Source organism: Orcinus orca, chromosome X (genome assembly GCF_937001465.1).
Source record: "Orcinus orca chromosome X, mOrcOrc1.1, whole genome shotgun sequence".
Classification (NCBI taxonomy): Eukaryota; Metazoa; Chordata; class Mammalia; order Artiodactyla; family Delphinidae; genus Orcinus; species Orcinus orca.
The window spans coordinates 15,857,865-15,882,154 of NC_064580.1; the positions used below are offsets into that span (position 1 = coordinate 15,857,865).

Genomic DNA, 24,290 nt, shown 5'->3' on the forward strand with positions numbered 1-24,290 from the left:
CCGGACCAGGGCTCGAACCCGTGTCCCCTGCATTGGCAGGAGTATTCTTAACCACTGGGCCACCAGGGAAGTCCAAATATCCTCATTTTTAAAAGAAACACTTCCTTGGTCACTTATTTTTTTAATAGATTTACCACTTATATATGCATGCCTAGACAATATAGTTTGTAATTCAACTTTGCCTGTTTTAAAACTGTATATAAATGAAATAATACTGTTTTATTAGTTTTCTGTTGTTTGTGATGAATTACCACAAGCTTAGTGGCTTAAAACAGCACCCATATATTAGCTCACAGCTCTCTAGGTCAGAAGTCTGGCACGGTGTGGCTGGGTTCTCTGCTCAGGATAGCATAAAGCTAGAATCCCGTGTGTTGACTGGGCTGAGTTCTCTTTTGTCCTTGATTAGTTCCAAAGTTGATTTCCAAGATCCAGCTCTTTTGACCTCTTTATTTCTGTGTGTTTTCTATTTCATGAATTTCTGCTCTTAATTATTTCTTTCTTTATACTTTCTTTGGATTTAGTTTGCTGTTCTTTTATTTAAAACCTCTCGAGATAGATGCTTAGTTTATTTTTTTATATTTTGTGATATACGCATGTATGAGGCTTTCAATTCCCTCCCTAAGCATTGTTTTAGCTTCTTCCCATGAATTTGTATTTCTTTAATTTTTATTTTCTAATTTTTTAAAAATAAATTTATTTATTTATTTATTTTTGGCTGCGTTGGGTCTTCGTTGCTGCACGCAGGATTTCTCTAGTTGTGGTGAGTAGGGGCTACTGTTCGTTGTGGTGGGTGGGCTTCTCCTTGCGGTGGCTTCTCGTTGTGGAGCACGGGCTCTAGGTGCACGGGCTTCAGTGGTTGTGGCACGTGGGCTCAGTAGTTGTGGCTCGCAGGCTCTAGAGCGCAGCCTCAGTAGTTGTGGCGCATGGGCTTAGTTGCTCTGCAGCATGTGGGATCTTCCCGGACCAGGGCTCGCACCTGTGTCCCCTACATTGGCAGGTGGATTCCTAACCAGTGCCCCACCAGGGAAGTCCCTATTTTTGTTACTTCTAAATGTTTGTTATGGTTTCTTCTTTGACTGACTTATGGATTATTTTAAGAATGTATTAATTTCTAAACATGAATATTTCCTAGTTATTTCTTTTGTGACTAATTTCTTGCATACTTGCATTTTGGAGAGAGATCATCCTTGGATTAAAATCCTTGTAATTTGCTTTGAACTGCATTATGGCCTAGCAGTTTATTAGTTTTTGTAAATGTTATGTGTGTGCTTGGGGAAAAAATGATATTCTGCAGTTCTTTGCTATACTTTATATTTTCATCTGCTCAAGTTTTAAAAATGTTTAAAATCTTATGTATCATGATACTTTTTCTCTTTATACTGTCTGTTGAGTTCCCTTGGTGGTATTCTATTTTCCAGTTCTGGAATTATAATTTATTTTTCCAATTTGTTCTTCTCCCTTTTGGACCTTCCAGTTCTGTCAAAATGTTCAACCCTTGGGCTTTTATTAATTCAACCCTATAGTGGTCTTATAGGCTATTTCTGATAATTCTGATATTGTAAGTCTTTCTGGGTCATTTTCTGTTTTGGTCATTTCTGTTAGTTCTTGTTAATGGTATCTTATTACTTTGTGTATCTGGTTATCTTTGATTATGTACTGCACGATGTAAACAAGAAATTATCTGTAACAATGTTGTGATGCCTAGGTTCATGTTACCTTCCTGCAGACTCCTGCCCCCACTGCCTGCCGCCACCCCTTTCAACCAGACAACTGTGTACTAACAATCTGAATGTGGGACCACCTCAATCCAGGGTACACTTAGAGGTTTATTTAGGTCACTCAGGTGACATAAAGCTGTAATTCAAGTCTGTCCTGGGACTGATTTTTTTTCTGGTTTCCTTTACCAAGGAGTATAGCTCTTTGGGGTTTCAGCTCCAAGTGAGTGGTGCTTATCGTACTTCCTTCTTTTGAAACGCTTTTTTAAAAATTATTTATTTATTTATATACAGCAGGTTCTTATTACTTATCTATTTTATACATATTAGTGTATATATCTCAATCCCAATCTCCCAATTCATCCCCCCCCCGCTTTCCTCCCTTGGTGTCCATACGTTTGTTCTCTACATCTGTGTCTCCATTTCTGCCTTGCAAAACGGTTCATCTGTACCATTTTTTTTGAAACCCTTTTTTTTTTTTTTTTTTTTTTTTTTTTTGCCTTACGCGGGCATCTCACTGTTGTGGCCTCTCCCGTTGCGGAGCGCAGGCTCCGGACGCGCAGGCTCAGCGGCCATGGCTCACGGGCGTAGCCGCTCCGCGGCATGTGGGATCTTCCCGGGCCGGGGCACAAACCCATGTCCCCTGCATCGGCAGGCGGACTCTCAACCACTGCACCACCAGGGAAGCCCCTGAAACACTTTTGCCTTTGACCTTTTTGCCCCTGGATTTATAAAGGTTTCAAGAGCAAGTCTGTTTTTCTCCCATTTTTTCTGTATCTTCCTTCAAGTGTCTGTGAGCTAAAACTGTTTTGGGTGATTTGGATTACCTCTCTGGGTTCTATTCTTTTGCCTTGATTTCAGCCAGGTAATTCTTCATAATCGTGTTAAGTCTTTGGGGCTTTTTAGGCTGTTCTTTAAAAGTATTACCTCCAGCATTTGTATTTGTCCTCAAAGGGACATTTCATCCAAGTCATTTAGTTACTTGAAGCTGAAGTGTCTGAGTTTTTCTGCCTTAAAAAAATTAATCAGGGGCTTCCCTGGTGGCGCAGGACGCCTGCGCGTCCGGAGCCTGTGCTCCGCAACGGGAGAGGCCACAACAGTGAGAGGCCCGCGTATCGCAAAAAAAAAAAAAAAATTAATCAGCGTTATTCATATAAAATGGTAGTTAAATCCAGTTCGGCATAAATTTTTTTCCTCAGTATGAATACTGGTAGTTAAAAGACTGTTCTTGACACCTATGTTATATATTTACTCACACATTTAAATTCTGATTCCCAGTTTGCATTAGTCGGTTTTGATTTCCATAGAGAATAGGTGGGACCAAATGTTCTTTATATATATACTTACATACAGAACTTTTGGGGGTGCTGAGTCTCTTAGTAGGAATAATTTAATATTTATCTCTAGTTTCCTTTGAAATTAGCCATACCATTATGGACAGAGAGTAGAATATTTAAATGTTTCCTGGGTGTTCTTCCAAATCAGCTGTGGAAAATGAAAGAATGATTTATTCTCAGAAACACTCTGAGCATCTTTTACCTGGAATGTGACTGACTTAGATCTTCATATGGCTGGCTCGTTCTTGTTATTGATATTTCACCTCAAATGTCACCTTTTTAGAGAGGGGGCTGTCTGTCTGGGTAATCACTCGTTTTTTTCTCCCTTCATAACATGTATCACTATATGATAATAATCTTGTAGTTTTTTCCTCCCTCAGTAACATGTGAAGCTCCATGAGGGCAAGGACCTTGCCTATCTTGTTCACCACTGTCTCGTGTGTCTTATTTACCCATTCTTTGAATCATGTTAGGCAGTGAGTAATTTTTTGTTTAATAAATGAATGAATAGAATAAATGTTTATTTCTTTTGAAATTGTGACATTATTTTCTCTAGATGTCACAGTCATCCTTTAAAAATTTGTGATTCCATTGAATTAAAGTTGTTTTCTACAATAAGTATAGTGTCTGCTTTCTCTTGCCTTTTTTCAAAAACATTTTTTGGTAAATATTGAATGAAAAATCAGACAATAAGAATCTGACCTAAAGTAAATATTAGAGTGACAAATATTTAGCATTAGGGACAACTGTGACTTTGTTATATATTGAGCTGGAAGGAGGTCAGTGTGGCTGGAGTGGAGCAAGCCAAGGGAGAGAAGAGTCAGAGATGACATCAGAGGAGAGAGGAGGTTAAGACCTGGTGGCTTATGTGGACTTTGACTTTCACTCTTAATGATATGGGAGGCCCCTGGAGGGTTTTGAGCAGAGAAGTGACATGGAGGTGGGTTTGGAGCTATAGGGATTTTGGCGTACGGTCTACTTCTGAGCTCTCATATAAGTTCCACTGGCTAATTTTGTCTATCTCTGTGCCAAGACCACCCTGTTTTAATTTTTATAGCTCAATTCTTTTTTTAAAATTAATTAATTAATTTTTGGCTGCGTTGGGTCTTTGTTGCTATGCACGGGCTTTCTCTAGTTGCGGAGAGCGGGGGCTACTCTTCGTTGCAGTGCGCGGGCTTCTCATTGCGGTGGCTTCTCTTGTTGAGGAGCACAGACTCTAGGTGCCCGGGCTTCAGTAGTTGTGGCGCACGGGCTTAGGTGATCCGCAGCACGTGGGATCTTCCTGGACCAGGGCTTGAATCCTCTGCATTGGCAGGCAGATTCTTAACCACTGCACCACCAGGGAAGTCCTATAGCTCAATTCTAACCCTCAGTATATTTGGTAGAGAGTATCTTGCCGGAACCTCCCCTCAAAGCTGAGCCTTCTTATTTTTCTTATTCGGGAGGGTGTTGGCTGTACTTGGAATTCTGCTCTTCCATATATATTTTAGAATCAGATTATTGTAATTCCTCAGAAAACTCTCTTGGGATTCTGATTGGAATTGCATTGACTGTATAGATTAATATGGAGACAATTGATATTCTTATAGTATTGAATTTTCTAGCCTTAAAATTGGGATAACTTCATTGATATGCGTCTTTAATGCCTTTGAATAAAGTTTACATATATATATATACACACACACACGCACACACATATATATGTGTGATCTATATATGTTATGTGTGTATATGTGTGTGTGTGATATATATATATATATATATATGTATGAATAGAGGTCTTGAGTGTCTTTTATGTTAAATCCTAAGTGCCGTTTTTGTTATTGTAAAGATGATTTTTAAAAATTACATTTTCTGTTTCATATTGATGTTTACAAATACAGTTGATATTTGTATATTGAGCTTATATTTAGCTACCTTGTTAACACTTATAATTCTAATAATTTGTAGATTCCTTTGAATTGTCTATGTAGACAATAATATCTGTAAATTCTATTACCTTTTCCTCTTTCCAGTCCTACATAGTTTATTCATTTATTTTTTCTTATTTTACTGAGCTGTCTGGAACCCACTAGGAAAATGTTTAATAGTAATGTTAATAAGTATTAATAGTAGGACTTCTTCTCACGTTCTTAATTTTTAAAGGGACTATCTAAAAATTCTACATTTAAGAATGATATTGTAGGTTTTTGTCATACTTTTATCAAGATATGAACTTTTAAAAAGCATTTAATTATGGACATTTTACTCTTTAGAAAGTTTACATTCCTACTATTAGTGTACAGAACGGCACACTTTTCCGTGTCAGTACTTTACACCACATGGGGTACTCATATATTTTAAAAGTTTCAAATTTCATAGGCAGCAAAAAAAATTTCTTTACTGGTTTAGATTTATTTCTTCCTTTTAAACCAATATTATATATTGATACAGCTGTTCTTCTTAAAGATAGGTTTTTTTGAAACAAAAGAACTTATTTTGAAATAATTTCAGATTTAAAGTTGCAAAGATGGTATAAAGGTTTCCTGTTTCCTAGACCCTTGACTCTTATTCCCCAAATGTTAATATTTTATCGTATTTGCTTTATCATTCTCTCTCTCTCTCTTTCTCTTCCTCCATACACTGTACATATTTTTTTCTGAACGGTTTAAGTTGCAAGCTTTATCTCTAAAAACTTTGGTGTTCTTCCTCTTTTTTTTCTGGTTAAGCTTTTTATTAGACTCTCTTATTCTAGAGATCTGGGCTATGCCTTATTTATTTATTTTATCAAAATATAATTGACATATAACATTGGTGTCAAGTGTACAACATAATGATTTGATATTTGTATGTACTGCAAAATGATCACCACAGTAAGTCTAGTTGACATCCATCACCACACATAGGAACATACTTTTTTCTTGTGATGAGAACTTTTAAGATTTATTCTCTTAGCAACTTTCAAATATACAATACAGTATTATTAACTATAGTCACCATGCTGTACATTGCATCCCTAGGACTTGTTCATTTTATTACTAGAAGTTTGTACCTTTTGAACACCTTCATCCATCTTGTCATTTCTTAAAACAAGAGCATTGTTTTATGTAACCACCTTACTATTGTCAAAACAAAAAGAAATTATCATTGTTACAATATTACTATCTAATCTGTAGACATTTAAATTTTATCAGTTACCCTTTATAGCAAAAAATTTTTTTTCTTGTCTAGGGTCCAATCCAGGATCATGCATTATATTTAGTTATCATGACTCTTAATCTTCTTTTCTGGAACAGTTACTCAGTTGTTCCTTGTCTTTCATGATGTAGACGTTTTTAAAGAATACAGGTCTGTTATTGAGTAGAATGTCCCTTAGTTCGGGCTTGTCTGTTGCTGCCTATGGTTAGATTCATGTTTTACCTTTTGGAAGAATGTATGTGTATATGTATATTTACATACACATTTATATCTATTTCTACATCTGTCTATATTAAGAACTGACCCTATATGGTTAACTCTTATTTCCAAGCTTTCCCCCTTGTCATCTTTGTAACTTCCTTTTATGAGAATGAGACCAAACCCACATTGTCCACAGTGTATTTACTTATTTGCTCAATCCTAGAATATACATGAAAAAGTTTCATATCTCTGTGTAAAAACAAATAACTGAGTATAATATTTGTTTATATTTCTTTTTGTCTTTAGTTCAAGGAGAGTATGTAGTTAAAATACTGCTTTCAGAAGTTACCTGGGGTTAATTCTTTTCCCCCAGCCTCCTTCAGTGTAGTTATATTATTCATTTCAAATATAGTTAGGTACATTTTTTCATTTGTGTTTCATTTTGGGTTCTTCCCTCCTATTATTATTAGCAGCAGTAGCAGTAGCAGTAGTAGTAGTAGTAGTAGTATATGAAACATTAATGTGATTTTAAAAGAACTGTAGAAAAAGATTGGTTAGTTTATTATTAGAGTACTGAGAAATAAAACTTATGACTTTTAATTGTGTTTGTTCTTTCAGGGAATCATTTAATACTTCACATTAGGACAAATATGTGAAAGTTCCTGCCAACCTGTGAGAATTTCTTCCTTTGGACATTTTTGGTTCTACTTACTGTACAACTTTCTTAGAAGTTCTTTTTTGATGCCATGTTCTGTGGCTTGCATCAAAAGAGGAGTTTGTCTTCATGAAGATTCCTAACATTGGTAATGTGATGAATAAATTTGAGATCCTTGGGGTTGTAGGTGAAGGTAAGTTTAGCATTCCTTGAGTTTTTGAGCAATGTACAATTATACCTACCACCAAAAAAGTTATTAATTCAGATTCTGTTAACCTTTATCAATTCACATATGTGCCTAAGAGTAAAATATTAAAAGTAAAATTACTCTTAAACTATTTGGGTCTTATTCTCCAATTGAACGTTCATAACATTTAAAAATCCTTTAAAGTTTAAGAAATCAGATTTCTTAAGGCTGCCTTCATTTCATTCTTTTCATTAGCAATCATGATTTCTTTAGTCTACATTTTTTTGGTTACATTTACTTTTTATGTCAGCTAGGCTTATTTTGACTAACTTAAAATTTGTATGTCAAATTTTCCTTAATACATGATAAATAATGAATAAATAACTTCTATTTGTCTTTGAGAATAACAAACCACATTTTATAAATTCTGAACCACACCATTTGGTCTTGTTTTTGTTTTTTTTTCCCATACGCGGGCCTTTCACTGTTGTGGCCTCTCCCGTTGTGGAGCACAGGCTCCGGACGCGCAGGCTCAGCGGCCATGGCTCACGGGCCCAGCCGCTCCGCGGCACGTGGGATCCTCCCGGACCGGGGCACGAACCTGTGTCCCCTGCATTGGCAGGCGGACTCTCAACCACTGTGCCACCAGGGAAGCCCAATTTGGTCATTTTTTAACATCTCTGAAATCAGATGTGTGTTATAATCAGTAGCATGTCATGGTTTGATTGACAGCACTTTTTCTTTCCTAGCAGTACTAATGCTTATAATCAGTGATACCAATTTGATGAAATATGGTAATTCATTTTCATAAATCTTCCTGATTATTCCTTGTTAGGTTTTTTTTTTTTTTGGTACGCGGGCCTCTCACTGCTGTGGCCTCTCCCGTTGCGGAGCACAGGCTCCGGACGCGCAGGCTCAGCGGCCATGGCTCACGGGCCCAACCGCTCCGTGGCACGTGGGATCCTCCCGGACCGGGGCACGAACCCATGTCCCCTGCGTCGGCAGGCGGACTCCCAACCACTGCGCCACCAGGGAAGCCCCTTGTTAGTAATTTTTGCTCTTGGCTTAAAGATAACTTTATTGAGATTTTGATAAATGATTCTGTTAACACGATATAAGTGATTTATAATTATGGTTTCTTAGCATCTATATCTTTAAAGCAAATATTACAAAAACTTGATATTTCAGAATTTTCAAGTATATTTTGAATTTCAAAAGAAGTTTTAAAATTTACCTATGTCAACAGGATAGTTGTTCTGGATTTTAATATTAAGTTGTTAAATCCTTTTCAAATAAATAGAAACAATTAAAATATTGTCTAATCATTGCGTGTTTGCTTCAGGGTCTGAAGTTTGAAACCATATAAAAAGAATGGATCCTTCTTCCTTCAGCAGTCAACTCCTTTTCCTGTTTTTCATTGATATTAATTATGTAGATAAAATTCATTTTCAATGTGTTATCTACTATTAATTTTATAATACCTGCTTTCTTTATTATTTTTATTTTTGTTTTTTCAAAAGTATTATAGAGACATGCCGTAAAGCTACTTGATGGAGAAGGTCAGCTCCTTGGGTGTAACAGGATTGGAATGTTCCAGATTCTGGGCCTAAGATTTTCTGGATCATAGCCTTGTTTTTCATAGTATACCCATAGGTGATAATCTTCTCAGGGATCGGCTTAGATTAACTAAAACTACCAGACTGTTATATAAATCAGAATATGTCAGTTTTAAATTGTAGTCAGAACCATCATTGCTATATGTTTTTTTTTCTTTGTAAACTACCTCAGATGCTTTTCTGACTATGAAATACATATATATTAAGGTAATTAAAAACTGTCAAGCAAGCTCTACGTCCCTGCAGCCTAAGCAGTGCATTTTTACCCCACAGAAAAACTAGCATGGGCAGTTAAATGAGGATTGGATGATTGCCTGGTGATTGTGGAGTTGAGTTGGATGACTGTAATGGCTGGGTTCATCCTAACTGTGATAATAAGATTCATCCATCTCTACCGGGTGAGGGAGACTTATTCTGGCTCTCCAGGCTCTGTTGGAGACACATTTCCTAATGTCATCTCCCTGAAGTCCTCTTCTCAGAGATGAACACGGGCTTTGCCTGTCTGTAAATGTCAATCATTTCTACAAACTTCAGTTATCATATATTATATTTTGATTCTCCTAATTAGATATTTTCACATTATAACTTTTGCCTCAATTTCCTTGCTGTCAACTCTGTGTTTTGCCTCTAAGGAAGCAGCTTACTGGCTAGTTAATAGTATAAGTAACCCAAAAGCTAGTGATGTATCTCATTTGAAATATATCAAAGAAAGTGGGAGTGCTTGGCTATAAATGGCCAGAGATCCTTGGACCCCTCTGCTGGTGCCTTTGATTTTAATATTTATGGCAAAAATGTAGCAACTCCTACTAGTTATTGATTGGAATGCTGAGGTGAGGCCTGTACTATTTTGCCAGTCAGGGAAAACATTCCAGTATCTTAGAAGAGAATTTAAATGTCTCCTAGGACAGCGAACATATTTGGTAGGCTCCATGCTTGAGCCTACCTTTGTGAAACCATTAACTCTTAAAGTTTGAGTTCTCTAGAATCTTTTGAGGTGATTTTAATTTACTCTTAAAGTTGTTATGTCCAAATCTTGTCTCTAGAAATTTTTAAACTTAAGTTTAAAAAAGAAAAGTGAAATTTTCTTTAAAAAGAGAAGCATTTAAGAATATGCACTTGTTGGGGAAATGGGTTGCTTATACTCTTGGTTTATAAAAAATGTATAATAAATATTCATGCTCTCTTTGTATATGGCTCATTGCATTATCACTGCAGAATATTATCATTTTAGGAATCATAATTATACCATATATTGATAACCAATGTAAATATAATAGAACTTTGATTCTACAGTCTCCAAGAGCTGTAATTTGTATACGTGCCCCTAATTGTTTACTTCTTTTTTTATTATAGGAGCCTATGGAGTTGTACTTAAATGCAGACACAAGGCAAGTACATAATTTTTAAAAAGAAAATATCTGTATATGTTTAACTGTTTTGAAACTAATGTAGTGTTCTGTGCATGTGGGCATATAATTAAAACTGGCTATGATGGTGATGATGCTTAATAAAGGAGAATTAATATGGGAACCCTGAAAAAAGAGACTTCTTTGGGTAAGCTTTATCATGATTAAGTAGTTAGTTCTTTACAGTCATGTGCTCTTTTTTTCAACTGACCTATGTGTAGGTGAAAAGCTGCCTAATGGGGAGAGAGAAAAGATGGTAGAGAAGAAATCAAAGTAGTGACAGATTTAATTTATGTTCGAGTACTTAAGAGCAAGGGGGAGTTTCATGTCAATATTTTTCTTGTAGACCCAATAACTTAGACTGCTTATTGGGTCAGAATCCAGATTTTGAAGGGTAGTGTATAGGTGTTTGGTTATGAAATAGGGCTTGGGGTAATAGTGTATGATTATGACTGTTAGCTGTGGTTGATCACCCTTGAACAGCCTTGAAATGAATCTTATATATATAGATTATTTGACTATGATTAATAATCACCAGTTATTCAGGGAGATTATTTCAAGTTTCCATAGGTGTTGCTCAGTGTTGAGCATGTTTTACTCAGAGACTACCGTTAAGATGGCAAGTGTTGAAGCTGTAACAATTTCAAACATTAGGTTAAATATTTTTCTATTATGGTATACCTAGTTTGAATATTAGTATCTGGCCTCATACTATTTTGTGTATAATTTGTTAAGACCAAGGTTTAAAGATTTTTGGGATATTTTATAATGATATAATTTATATCTGAGATGAGCTTAGCAATTTAGCCTAAGCCATTTAATTTAAACTCTCAAATCTGTCAATCTGTCATAACATATATGTATGTGTGTGTGTGTATATACACACACACACAAAGATGATATAATTTTTATGTTTGCTTTTTCTTTCCCATTGTACAAAATATTACTTACATTTTGAATTTAAGGCTTCATGACAGTTGATGTATTTTGGGTTTTACATCACAAATCTCTTTAATTCAAAGAATTTTCTATTATTCTTGAAATTGGGTGTTTGAGTTATTTTATGTTGATAATAGTTATCTGAAGATCTCTGCCAGTAAATCCTAAAAAAATGGTTTGAATACTGTTGGCTGTTGATTCAGGATGACTAAGAATTTAAAATAATAAATTAAATGTAATCAAAATAAATTTAGCACCTTAAATTCCTAATTAAGAAATATCACTGCAGTTTGAAATTAAACAAATAGAAAGCTCTCTAGTGAAGTGCTGTGCTTTTAAGGAGGTGCCTTGAGTTAAAATAAATTTAGGAAGCTTTAAAAAAGTAAAATTCTTGGGTAGATACTACTCAGGGGAAATAGGTTGTTAGTGTCCAAATTAAATTTGACTCTTTAATGAACATAATACTCCTTTTTGTACTATGGCTCTATTGATACAACATAGCAAATGGAAGCTTCAGTTCTTAGTCTTAATCCTTGAATTTTAAAACCCAGGGATTTCTGATATATAATGACAAATCTTCCAACAGTATTTTCTCTCAGTCGTTGTCACACTTCTTCCCGTGACCTTTTCCCCTATACTTTTTTTTTTAATTAAAAAAATTTTAAAAATTTTTTAATAGATCTTTATTGGAGTATAATTGCTTCACGATACTGTGTTAGTTTCCGTTGCACAACAAAGAGAATCAGCCATATGCATGACCTTATCTAAGCTCTCCTGCCTTTTATGTACAAATAAAGTTTATTAGTTGAATATATTGTTTTTATCTTTCCATATATCTGGTTTACTCATTTGTTAAAACATGCTTGTTAACTGTACCTCATTCTCATAATACACACTATTAGTGCCAGCAAGATGGGCTCAGAGTGAAAGTGGACGAGAACAGGCATCTCTGCTCTTGGGAAACCGACTCTAAACGTGAACTCTGATTCTTAGTGGCCACGTGCAAGGCATTTTGAGTTACAAGGATGAATAAACCATAGTTTTCTTGCCCTTATATGTCTTATGGTCTGTCTGAATAGATAGAAGAATAGATAAAAAATAACCTGTGAGATTGCTGCAAATGGGATTGCATCTAAAAAAAATACCTCTTTTTTACTGCCCTTCACTAAATGAGGGCCCTACAGACCACCTGTCTGAGTATCGTTGCTTTTTCCTTTCATGTACCTAAAAAGATAGCACTGGATGGAAAATTTGAAGCATAAATTAGTACCTAACTCAGAGTAATATAAAATTCTTTCTAGAATTTCCAACTGTTTAGTCATTAGACTTCTTACAGTATACCCTTTTTTCAGCTAGAATCAGACCTTCAGATCTTTACCCCACTGTCCAAAAATAGAGAATTTGATGCTTCTGATAAGATTTACCCGTTAGGATCAAACAAATGGATAACTATGAAATCTCATAGTCAAAAATGGATATAATCCTCCCTTTTGTGCTTATTATTTGTGAAGTGATCATGCCCATATATTTTGCATACCTTTTAAATTTTAATAAAATGCTTATAAAAATGTATAAATCAGGTCTCTTGTGATTACTTACACAGGTATGTGATCACATGCATAAATTTGATCTGTTTCTGAGAATGTTGGCTATGATTGTATATATAACTAAATAATTCCTAGCATATGGTGTATTTGAACAAGTATGAAAGAAAGTCACTGTTTTAATCTGTGTCCTGTTGCAAGAAATTTAGAGGTCATGTTTATAAACAGATATATCTTGTCTTTTGTGAACATAATATGATGTTGGGCTATTCCAGACCAAAGATCATACTCCTTAATTTACTGAAATAAATGCTGCCCAATTAAAAAAGAAAAATGTAACTGTACTTTCTTTTTGACAACTTCTGTTTATTGTTATATATACATATTGGCATGTATATGAACACTCTTAGCAGTGACTATTAAACTCTTTATGGAGCTTTGTGATTACTCGCACTTGGAAGAAGTTCTGGCTTGGACCTTTGCCCTGTAAATATGCATTGCTGATCTTCTTTTTCTTTACGTGTCTGCTTTGAAGTGCCTGTGAGAGGGGAGGCATGTTTTACAGTACACTTTTCTTCCCAGAAACCCAAAAAGGTCATCCTCACAACAAAGTAGGGAGAATGGAATGGAGTTGAAATAGGGAGATGCGATTAGAACTTGAGGCAAGAGAGATGATAGAGAGAGGTTGGAGATTGATGCTAATTGAGCCTAGGACAGTGAAGTGCTGATTCATGTAGTTCCTTTCCTATGGCTGGGGTTGACTTATGAGAAGTGTTTGTTTGTTTTGAAGTAGTAGGTAACGAATGCTCTTGAATAGCTAGTTATACAAAGCTGTGAACAATCCAGTACTGGGGTACAGCTGTAAGTATTGAATAAATGATAAACTTGACTTAAATTACAGAACCAAAAAGGAAGGACACTGTCGAGAGCTTTTGCACAGTGGTGGGTCCCTGTGGAGGGATTAAAGATGATCCCAAGGATTTGTGGTAAACTGGAAAAGCATTGGTATCATTTATCTGACTGGGAAACTTGTAAAGGGTGTATAAGTTTGGAGGGAGAGATAATGAGTTTGGCTTTCATAATAAAGAATAAAATGTCAACAGAATACCAAACCTGATATTAGTAAATACCATATATTGAGCATCTACCATATATGGTAGATAGGCACTCTGTTTGATGTTTTACATTTAATCCCCACAATCCCCACTCTCATCCTTATTTTACATATGAGGAAACTGAGTCAGAGAGAGGCTATGTAACCGGGCCAAGATTATGCAGCTGATAAGTGGCGAAACCAGGCTTTGATCTGACTCCAGAAATGGCTACCTTGAACCTGAGATGGAAGTGTGAAATGATATGAACCTTCCAAGAGGGAGTACAGAGCAGAGTGAAAGACGTGTTTAAAATGATCATACTGAAAGGAGAGGGAGTAGACCTCTTGAAAGCAAGGAAGAAAGATTTTTTTTTAAATGGTATTCACCAATAGTGTTAAAAATCCATAAAAAAGATCCATAATGATAAGGATTGAGGGGTGAGAAAATCCATTTCATTTAAGAATGCCATTTATTAATGACTTCTTTAAGTCAAATGATACATTAATGCCAAATTGCAAGAGGGTAAGGAGAGAGTGGATAGAGATCTGGATTGTGTCATTTTTCTCTTTTGAGAGTTGTAGGAAGAGTAGATTTGATTAAATATTTTCTAGGTAGGAATACCCATATTTTCCCCTACTAAAAGGCATTCTTTGGATGTTTGTTATTACTTAATATTCACAAATTTGTCTTTTGTTATAAGCCTTCATTTTTAGCAAGCAATATGCATTTTGGATTAATGATTCCATCTTTTTCAGATTAATTTTATTTTTTCACCAAAAAGCTGAATGATGATTTGGTTACTTTTTTTTAATCAAACTATTTTGAGAAGATGCTTGAGGAAAAGTCAATGAACCATTATCAATTTAACAGATTATTTATAGTTGCCATCTAAGACCATACAGTTATTTTCTACTAGACCAAAATAAACTTATTTTTTCAGGTTGTTGCCCACATTAAATAAAACAGATGTTTTTCTTTAATTTTTAGTTTTAGGTTTTACATGTTATTAGAGTTTTTAAAACTTAAAAAAGATGTCAACAATGAGAAACAGAATATATGGGATATTATTTACTTTGTCATTTTATTCCTCCTTATTTAAATAAAAATAAGATGTGGTTTCTTGCTTTTGTGTGCAAAATTCCTAGCGTTTGAAGAAGATTATAGCGAGGCTTGGGGTTTTTCATAAAGATTGTAAGAAGCTGGAAGTATTTCAGTATTAATTGATTATTTTATCATAATCTTTTTTTAAGTAATTGCACTGTCTGAAATTATGTGAATTTACTGCAGGTTATGAAGATTAATGAGATATCAATATTAAACTGGACTTCAGGTCAGGAACAAAGATAGTAGGAATCATTAATGGGGGAAAACATCTGCCTCTTCTTACAGAGGCACTCATGTAGAACCATTACTTCTGTGTGGTTTCCTCTCTTGACCGGGTTTTTGTTTCTGATCCAATTGACTGTAGAACAGTCTCTGGAACACGACAAAAGTCTCACCAAAATCATACTTCTTTGTACTATAATATTTTGTATTTCCAATTCTGCTAGTCTGTTGATATAGGAAAAACTACCCATGTTTCTGTTGTCTTGTTATCAGTAAAAGAAACAATGGCTCAGGTGTCAATTTCCAGTTGAGTCTGACTTCTTCAGGGAACCAGAAGAATCTGGGGCTTTTGCAGGCTTCCTGGTTGCCTTTATCCTCATCGTCCTAATCTGGATTTTTTTGTTTGTTTGTTTTTTAGTAAATGAGATAAGGGAATGGTCAAATTAGAACTAGCCCCACTACTAGCTCTGCATGCATTGTCTACATAGAAGACTTTACCTCATTTGTCCTTCTTATAGTGACTCAGTCCCCCCCCCCCCACTCCACAGCCCCCCAGTCTAGAGGACGAGTTGGCTGGAGCACTAGATGGACTTTAAAGTCCCCTTTTCTGCCAATCATAAAACATAATTATTTCCTTCTTTAAGAGAACATTCTTGGGACTTCCCTGGTGGTCCCGTGGTTAAGACTCTGCTCCCAATGCAGGGGGCCCAGGTTCAATCCCTGATCCGGGAACTAGGTCCCACATGCCTGCACACCACAACTAAGACCCGGAGCAGTCAAATAAATAAATTAATAAATATTAAAAAAAGAGAGAGAGAGAGAGAACATTCTTCCTACATCTTCTTAAGATGAGTAATTTCATTAGTCTTTGATAAATGTCTCTGCTTAAGGGATTTAACTAGTTCTTTAATATGACTTTAAAACTTCAGGAACCAAAAATGAGTGTGAATCATTTTTCTACACAGCCTGAAATATATATTCACTGGAAATATAAGAAAAAGAACTGATCAACAAATGCCCGTATAGTGGACACTTTTAAATAGTTAAGCATAACTCTTTATCAGTTGTTGAAATCAGTAACTGGAAAGTAGTACGTGGGGATCTATTTTTATATAAAAAGTAACCCACCCATGAAATACCACTAGAAGCTATAGTTCATATTCTGCAGTGCTTTTGAGCTTTACTATTTCTTTTTTTTTTAATTTATTTTTATTTTATTTTTTTTTTGGCTGTGTTTGGTCTTTGTTGCTGTGCACGAGCTTTCTCTAGTTGCAGCAAGCAGGGGCTACTCTTTGTTGCAGCACGCGGGCTTCTCATTGCGGTGGCTTCTCATTGCAGAGCACAGGCTCTAGGCGCACAGACTTCAGTAGTTGTGGCTCATGGGCTCAGTAGTTGTGGCTCACGGGCTCTAGAGTGCAGGCTCAGTAGTTGTGACGCACGGGCTTAGTTGCTCCATGGCATGTGGGATCTTCCTGGACCAGGACTCGAACTCGTGTCCCCTGCATTGGCAGGCAGAATCTTAACCACTGTGCCACCAGTGAAGCCCACTATTTCTTAATTTAAAGGTTTGTTTCCTATGTTAAAGCATTTTAATTAAAAAAATCAAATTAAAATTTTTTTCTACCTCCTGTACTTAAAGCACTGTGTTCTAGGCATGGTATTACAAAGTAAAATTCAACCAAATATTTGTTTAAGAAAAATCTATTGAGTGCCTGTGGGCCAAATCTGGCCCGCCACTTATTTTATGGAACATAGCCATACTCGTTCATTTACGTATTTTCTATGGATGCTTTTGCGCTAAAATGACAGAGTTAAGTCGTTGCAACAGAGACCGTATGACATACAAAGCCTAAAATACAGTGTTTATTTTGTGGCCCTTCCTAAACAGAAAAAGTTTGCTGACTTCTAATGCTGAGCAGCCCTAACTAGGAGAATACAGTGGAAACAGCATAGTGGCCTCAGTGGACCAACAATCTCAGTTTCTGTTTGTCTCTTTGCCCTTGGTGCTCTTGGAGTCTGAGGAATAGAATTAATAAAGTGTGGAACTTCCACTGAAAATTACTTTTCCCTTGAGCTGGGCTTGGGTATATCTTTTGGCTGGCTAAGTAGGAAATTTTATATTGGTTACCTCGTTCATGATCAACTGTCAGAACGGAGAAGTGGACTTTGCTAGGAACTGGGCATACAGAGACACATACAATCTATTCACCCTGACTGTGTTCCATCACTGGCCTGAATAGCTCTCTTTTCATCCAAAATGAATACAGAGAAGAAAACAGTCTCCACTGAGACTATGAAAGATTACTTGAGTTCAAGAGAAGGACATTCGCACAAATATGAAGAGTTAAATTCTTTGGAAACAGAAAAACTTGAGATAGCTTCCTAATATAATTCAAGTGGCCATAAATGAGAAATTAAGTTAAGAAGCAATAGTAATAATCTCTGTTTCAAGTACCTCTTAACTTCCAGGCATTGTGCTATGCTAGGTGCTTTTTTTTTTTTTAAATATAAATTATTTATTTATTTATTTATTTTGGCTGCGTTGGGCCTTTGTTGCTGTGAGCAGGGGGCTACTCTTCATTGAGGTGTGCGGGCTTCTCACTGCGGTGGCTTCTTGTTGCAGAGCACAGGCTCTAGGTGTGCAGGCTTCAGTAGTTGTGGCTCGTGGGCTCTAGAGGGCAGGCTCAGTAGTTGTGGCACATGGGCTTAGTTGCTCCACGGCATGTGGGATCTTCCCGGACCAGGGATCGAACGCGTGTCCCCCTGCATTGGCAGGCAGATTCTTAACCACTGTGCCACCAGGGAAGTCCTATGCCAGGTGCTTTATTTTCATTACTCTTTAGATCCTCATAGCAACTATAAAAGTTAGAAAGAATTACCTTCCTTTAACATGAGGGAAACTGATGCTCAAATATAATAGGTTAATTTCCTGAAGGCCATACAAGTTAGTAGGTGGTAGAGCCAGGAAGTAAGCCTCATAGGCCCATCTTCTTTTTTTGTTTTTTAATCGATGAATAATTGATTTACAATGTTGTGACCTTTTTTAAAAAAAAATTGAGGTAAAATTCACATAATGTAAAACCAACCATTTTAAAGTGTACAATTCAGTAGCATTTAGTACATTCACAATATTGTACAATCACTACCTCTGTCGAGTTCCAAAACACTTTTATCACCCCAAAAGAAAACCCCATACCCATTAAGTACTCACTCCTTGTTTCTCCCTCTCTCTATCCCTGGCAAACACCAATCTGATTTTTCTATAGATTTACCTATTCTGGATATTTCATATAAATAGAATCATATACAATTTGTGACCATTTGAGTTTGACTTCTTTCACTTAGTGTAATGTTTTTGAGGTTCATCCATGTAGCCTGTATCATTACTTCATTCCTTTTTTTATGACTGAGTCATATTCTGTTGTATGGACATATCACATTTTGTTTATCCATTTATCTGTGGATGGACATTTGGGTTGTTTTCACCTTTTGATTATCGTGAATAGTGTTGCTGTGAACATTTGTGGTCAAGTTTTGTTTGAGTCCCCGTTTTCAGTTCTTTTGGGGTATACGGCAAGAAGTGGAAATACTAGCTAGGTATATGGTAATTCTGTGTTTAATTTTTTTGAGGAACCACAAAACTGTTTTCCTCAGTGACTGCAGCACTTTACATTCTTGCCAGCACTGTACAAAGGTTCCAATTTCTCCACATCCTCGCCAACACTTGTTTCCTTATTTTTTTTTATTGTAGCCATCCTAGTTGATGTAAAATGGTATCATTTTGTGGTTTTGATTTGCATGACACTAATGATTAGTGATGTTGAACATCTTTTCATGTGCTCTTGGCTATTTGTATGTCTTTGGAGAAATGTCTAGTCAAGTCCTTTGCCCATTTTTTGATTAGGTTATTTCAACCATTTGTTGAAAGGACTTCTTTCTCCATTGGATTGCCTCCGCTTCTTTATCAAAGATCAGCTGTGTTTGTGTTGAGTCTAGTTTGGGGTTCTGTGTTCTGTTTCATTGATCTGTGTGTCTATTCTTCACCAATATCATACTGTCTTGATTTACTGTAGCTTTGTAGTAAGTCTTAAAGTCAGGTAGTGTCAGTCCTCCAATTTTGTTGTTCTTTTTCAGTATTGTGTTGGCTATTCCAGGTCTTTTGCCTTTCTGTTTTATCTTTTAAATCAGTTTGTTGATATCCACAAAATAGCTTGCTAGGATTGGGATCGCATTGAATCTGTAGATCAAGTTGAGAATTGACATCTTAACAATATTGTGTGTTCTAATCAATGACCACAGAATATGTCTCCATTTGATTTTTCTCTCTTTGATTTCTTTCAACAAAGTTATTTAGTTTTTCACATACATATCTTACAATTGTTTTGTTAGCTTTATACCTAAGTACTTTTTTTCTTTTGGTGATAATATAAATGGTATTGTTTTTAATTTTTAAATTCCAGTTGTTCTTTGCTGGTATATAGGAAAGTGATTGACTTTTGTATGTTAGCTTTGTATCCTGTGACCTTGCTAGAATTGCGTATTAGTTCCAGTGTTTTTTGGGGGGTAAATTCTTTGGGATTTTCTTCATAATCAGTCATGTCATCTGCGAACAAAATAGTTTTACTTCTTCTTTCCCAATCTGTATACCTTTTAATTCCTTTACCTGTCTTGTATTAGTTATGACTTCCAGTACAATGTTTAATACAGATGGTGAGAGAGGACATTCTTGTCTGGTTCCTGAGCTTAGTGGGAAGGCATGCAGTTTCTTACCATTAAATACGATGTTAACTGTAGGTTTCTTGTAGATGTTCTTTATCAAGTTGAGGAAGTTCTCTCTATTCTTAGATTGCTAAGAGTATTTATCACAAATGGGTATTGGGTTTTGTCAAATGCTTTTCTGTATCACTTGGTATGATCATGTGGTGTTTTTACTTTCATCTGTTGATTATGAATTGATTTTAGGATGTTGAACCAGCCTTGCATACCTGGGATAAATCCCATGTAGTCAAGATGTGTATTTCTTTTTATACATTGCTGGATTTGATTTGATAATATTGGTTGAGGATTTCTACATCTGTGTTCATGTAGTTTGCCTTTCTTTAATGTCTTTATCTAGTTTTGGTATTGGTAATACCATACATAATGTGTCCTCATAGAGTAAGCTTTGAAGTGTTTCTCTACTTCTGTTTTCTGGAAGAGATTGTAGAGAATTTCTTCCTTAAATGTTTCGTAGAATTCACCAGTGAAACCATCTAGGTATGGGACTTTCTTTCTGGGAAGTTTATTAATTATTGTTTGAGTTTCTTCCATAGATAAAGGCCTATTCAGATTATCTATTATTCCTTGTGTAAATTTTGATAGTTTGTATCTTTTAAGGAATTGGTCCACTTATCTAAGTTATAAAATGTGTAGGCATAGATTTGTTCATAATATTCATTTATTATCCTTTTAATGTCCACGTGATTGGTAATGATGATACTTCTTTCATTTCTGATATTAATAATTTGTGTCTTCGCTCATTTTTTTCTTGGTTATCCTGGCTAGAGGTTTATCAATTTTATCAGTCTTTGCAAAGAACCATCTTTTGTTCCCATTGATTTTTTTCACTACTGAGTTCCTGTTTTTAATTTCATTGATTACTGCTATAGTTTTTATTGTTTTATCCTTTTATCTATTTGCTTTAGTCTTAAGTTGTCCTTCTTTGCCTTATATCCTAAGGTAGAAGCTTAGGTTATTGATTTTAAATCTGTTTTCTTTTCTAATATATGCATTCAGTGCTATAAACTTTTCTCTAAGCCCTGCTTTTGCTGCATCATACAAATTTTGATTTGTATTTTCATTTTCATTTAGTTCAAAATATTTTAAAAGTCCTCTTTAGATTTCCTCTTTGACCTATGTATTATTTAGAAATGTGTTGTTTAATGGCTAAATATTTTGAGATTTTTCCGTTTATCTTTTTGTTATTGTTTTCTAGTTTAATTCCATTGTGGTGTGAGAAAATACTTTGTATGATTTTTATTCTTTAAAATTTGCTGATTTGTGTTTTGTGGTACAGAATTTGGTCTATCTCGATGAATATTCCATGTGAGCTTGAGAACATGTATTCTGCTGCTGTTGGATGAAGTATTATGTAAATGGCAGGTAGATTTAGTTGCTTGATAGTGCTATTCAATTCACCTATCTTTATTCTCTTTTTTTTTTTTTGCCTACTGAAAGGGGGTGTTGAAGTCTCCAACTGTAATAGTGGATTTGTCTATTTCTCTTTGCAGGTCTGTTGCCTCATATATTTTGTTTTGTTTTTTTGTTCAGTATTTTTATTTAATTTTTTAACAGACAATTTACATACCTCCCCCACCCCTTCCTTTAAGTTAGTGTGACAATTTTCCATAATAAACTGCTTAAAGAGAAGCTTTGGTCAAGAATGGAATGAAATAGCAAAAGAAAAAAAAAAAAAAACCACCCCAAATCACTGCTGCTTTTAAAAAACCAACACTTTCACCAATTACACTCAAACAAAACACAGAACAAGGTTTGCGCCTTATGCGTCTTCAGTGTTTCCTGGAGGCTGGCTCTCCTCCCCATCATGCGAATGGTGGAGTTGCTTGGTGCAGCCTATCTGTCCTCATGCTGGATCTGGGAAGCTCGCTCAGCTTCACATTATCCAAAGGCCCTGGACTCTAAGGTCTTGAAATCCCAAATGGTCATGGCTCCGTCAATGCCAGTAGTGCAAAATTTGCGACAATCTTGATTGTCCACCTCATAAATAGACACTTGAGTGATGCTGTTCTGGTGCAGCGTCTCCAGGGCTGTGTTTCGGTCCTTGGTCATGGCCCACTTGTCCGTGTTGTGGAAGTGCTCCATGGCCGACATGTTGCGCTGGATGCTCTCTTTCGGGAGGTCTAGCTTGGAGACGAAGGTCAAGCAGCCACGGTCGTCGTAGTTAAAGAGCATGGGGCAGCAGTCATGGCCAGCAGCCACAACGCTGTTCTCTGAGCCGAACGACACACTCAGGAGGGGCAGGAACTCTGTCTTCAGAGTTGAGACCTGCACGCTTTTTGAGGCATCAACAACAGACACGGTGCCGTCGTGGCTGACCCAGGCCAGGCGGCTCCCGCTGGCAAAGAAGCTGACCCCGTTCACCCAGCCGCCAGTGCCACTGCCACCAAACTCTGACATCAGCTGACCAAAAGGCATCTTGCTGCCCCAGGGTGTACTGGCGACCGTGGAGCGAATGGGTTTTTTTATGTGCTTGCTTACCCACCAGTCATTTTCTGACTCGAAGTAACAAACAGAAATGAGTTGTGCTCTGCTGCCCGCAGCAAATTTGTTCTCTCGCGGGGACCACTTGACAAAAGCGGCTGCGCAGTTAATTCTCAGGATCACCAGGGTCGGCTTCCAAACTCCACCTTTCTGACCCCAGACGTAGGCATTGTGGTCAGCCCTACAAGTGACAATGCGGTCACTCTTGGGAGCCCAGTCGATACCTGTGATGTGTCTGTTGTCCTCCTTGAACTCATGAGCTTTCACCCACTGGCTCCCGTTCTTATAGATGTGGACTTCATGGTTATTGGGGCTAAGGGCAATCTGGGTACGATCCCTGTTCCAGGCATGGCACGTGATTAGCTCTAGTAAAAATTGATGCAGGGACATTATTCTTCGTGTTTTCGAAGGATAGACAGCTGGGAGTCGGGGCCATCCAGACGGGCTCGGAGCGTTGAATTCACAGACTCTGGTCAATGGACACCAACAGGCTCTGGCGGACGCGGGTGGAGGACTGAGGCCCAGAGGGAGCCCCTTGTATATTTTGATGCTGTCTTGTGTGGTGCATACATATTAAGGATTGTTATGCCTTCTTGGAGAATGTATCATTTTCTAATGCCCCTCTTTATCCCTGATGATTTTTCTCGTTCTGAAGTCTACTTTGTCTAAAACTGATATAGCTATTCCAGCTTTCTTTTGATTAATATTAACATGGTATATCTTTCTTTATCCGTTTGCTTTGAACCTAGATGTATCTTTATATTTAATGTGAGTTTTTAAAATCTACTCTGACAATCTCTTTTAGTTGGTATATTTAGGCCATTCACATTTAAAGTGAGTATCAATATACTTGGATTAATATGAACCATGTTTGTAACTTTTCTATTTGTTATACTTCTTTTTTTTAAACAATAACAGGTCCCCTTTTTCTTCCTTCCCTGATTTCAGTTGACCATTTTGTATGATTCTGTTTTCTCTCCTGTCTTAGCATATCCATTATATTTCTTTTAAAAAGGGTTTTTAGTTGTTGCTCTGGAGTTTACAGTGTATATTTACAACTTATCATCTAAGTCCACTACCGGATAACTCTACTCTGCTTCTGAGATAGTACAGGTACCTTTCATTTTACTTATCCATTTGCTATAATTAGCAAATACGCTATTACTGTTATTACTTAGAACAGTTATCTATTAAGAATAGGAAAAATAGATTTTATTTTACCTTCATTTATTCCTTCTCCAATGCTCTTTCTTTCTTTGTGTAGACCTGACTTTCGGGCCTATGTCATTTTCTTTCTCTGAAGAACTTTTTAAAACAGTTTTTACTAGGCAGGTCTACTGGTGACAAATTCCCTCAGTTTTTGTTCATCTGAGAAAGTTTTTATTTCTCCTTCACTTTTGAAGGATAATTTCACTGAATACCTTCTAGGTTGGTGATTTTTTTTCTTTCAACACTAAATATTTCACTTCATGGCTTCTGACAGGAAGTCAAATGTACTTCTTATCCTTGTTCTCTATAAGTAAGGTGTTTTTTTCCCCTCTGGCTTCTTTCATGATTTTCTCTTTGTGTTTGGTTTTCTGTAGTTGGAGTACGATATGTTTAGGTGTAGAGTTTTTGGGTATTTATCTTGCTTGGTGTGCTCTGAGCTTCCTGGATGTGTGATTTGGTGTCTGTCATTAATTGGAGGATTCTCAGCCATTATTCCTTCAAATATTTTTTCTCTTTTGTCTCATTATTCTTCTGGTATTCCAGTGACACCTTTTGTAATTGTCCCATAGTTCTTGGATATTCTTTTCTCCTTTTTAAAATTCTTTTTTCTGTTTGCATTTTAGT

The 24,290-nt window shown here is 36.3% G+C and overlaps 2 protein-coding genes across 4 annotated transcripts in view; one reads left to right on the forward strand and one right to left on the reverse strand.

Annotated features, from left to right (window-relative positions):
• CDKL5 (cyclin dependent kinase like 5) overlaps positions 1-24,290 on the forward strand; it is a 182,385-nt gene that overhangs the window by 49,245 nt on the left and 108,850 nt on the right. For all 3 annotated transcript variants that reach the window (XM_033427877.2, XM_033427878.2, XM_049704726.1), the window contains 2 exons: positions 7,049-7,278; positions 10,242-10,276. In XM_033427877.2, the coding sequence (XP_033283768.1) occupies positions 7,215-7,278; positions 10,242-10,276 (99 nt within the window). In that variant the 5' untranslated portion in view covers positions 7,049-7,214. The remainder of the gene's footprint in view (positions 1-7,048; positions 7,279-10,241; positions 10,277-24,290) is intronic.
• On the reverse strand, positions 21,855-22,807 carry LOC117201235 (actin-related protein 2/3 complex subunit 1A-like). The gene is given in 2 exon segments (XM_033427958.1): positions 21,855-22,784; positions 22,787-22,807. Coding segments are annotated over 2 exon segments (951 nt in total).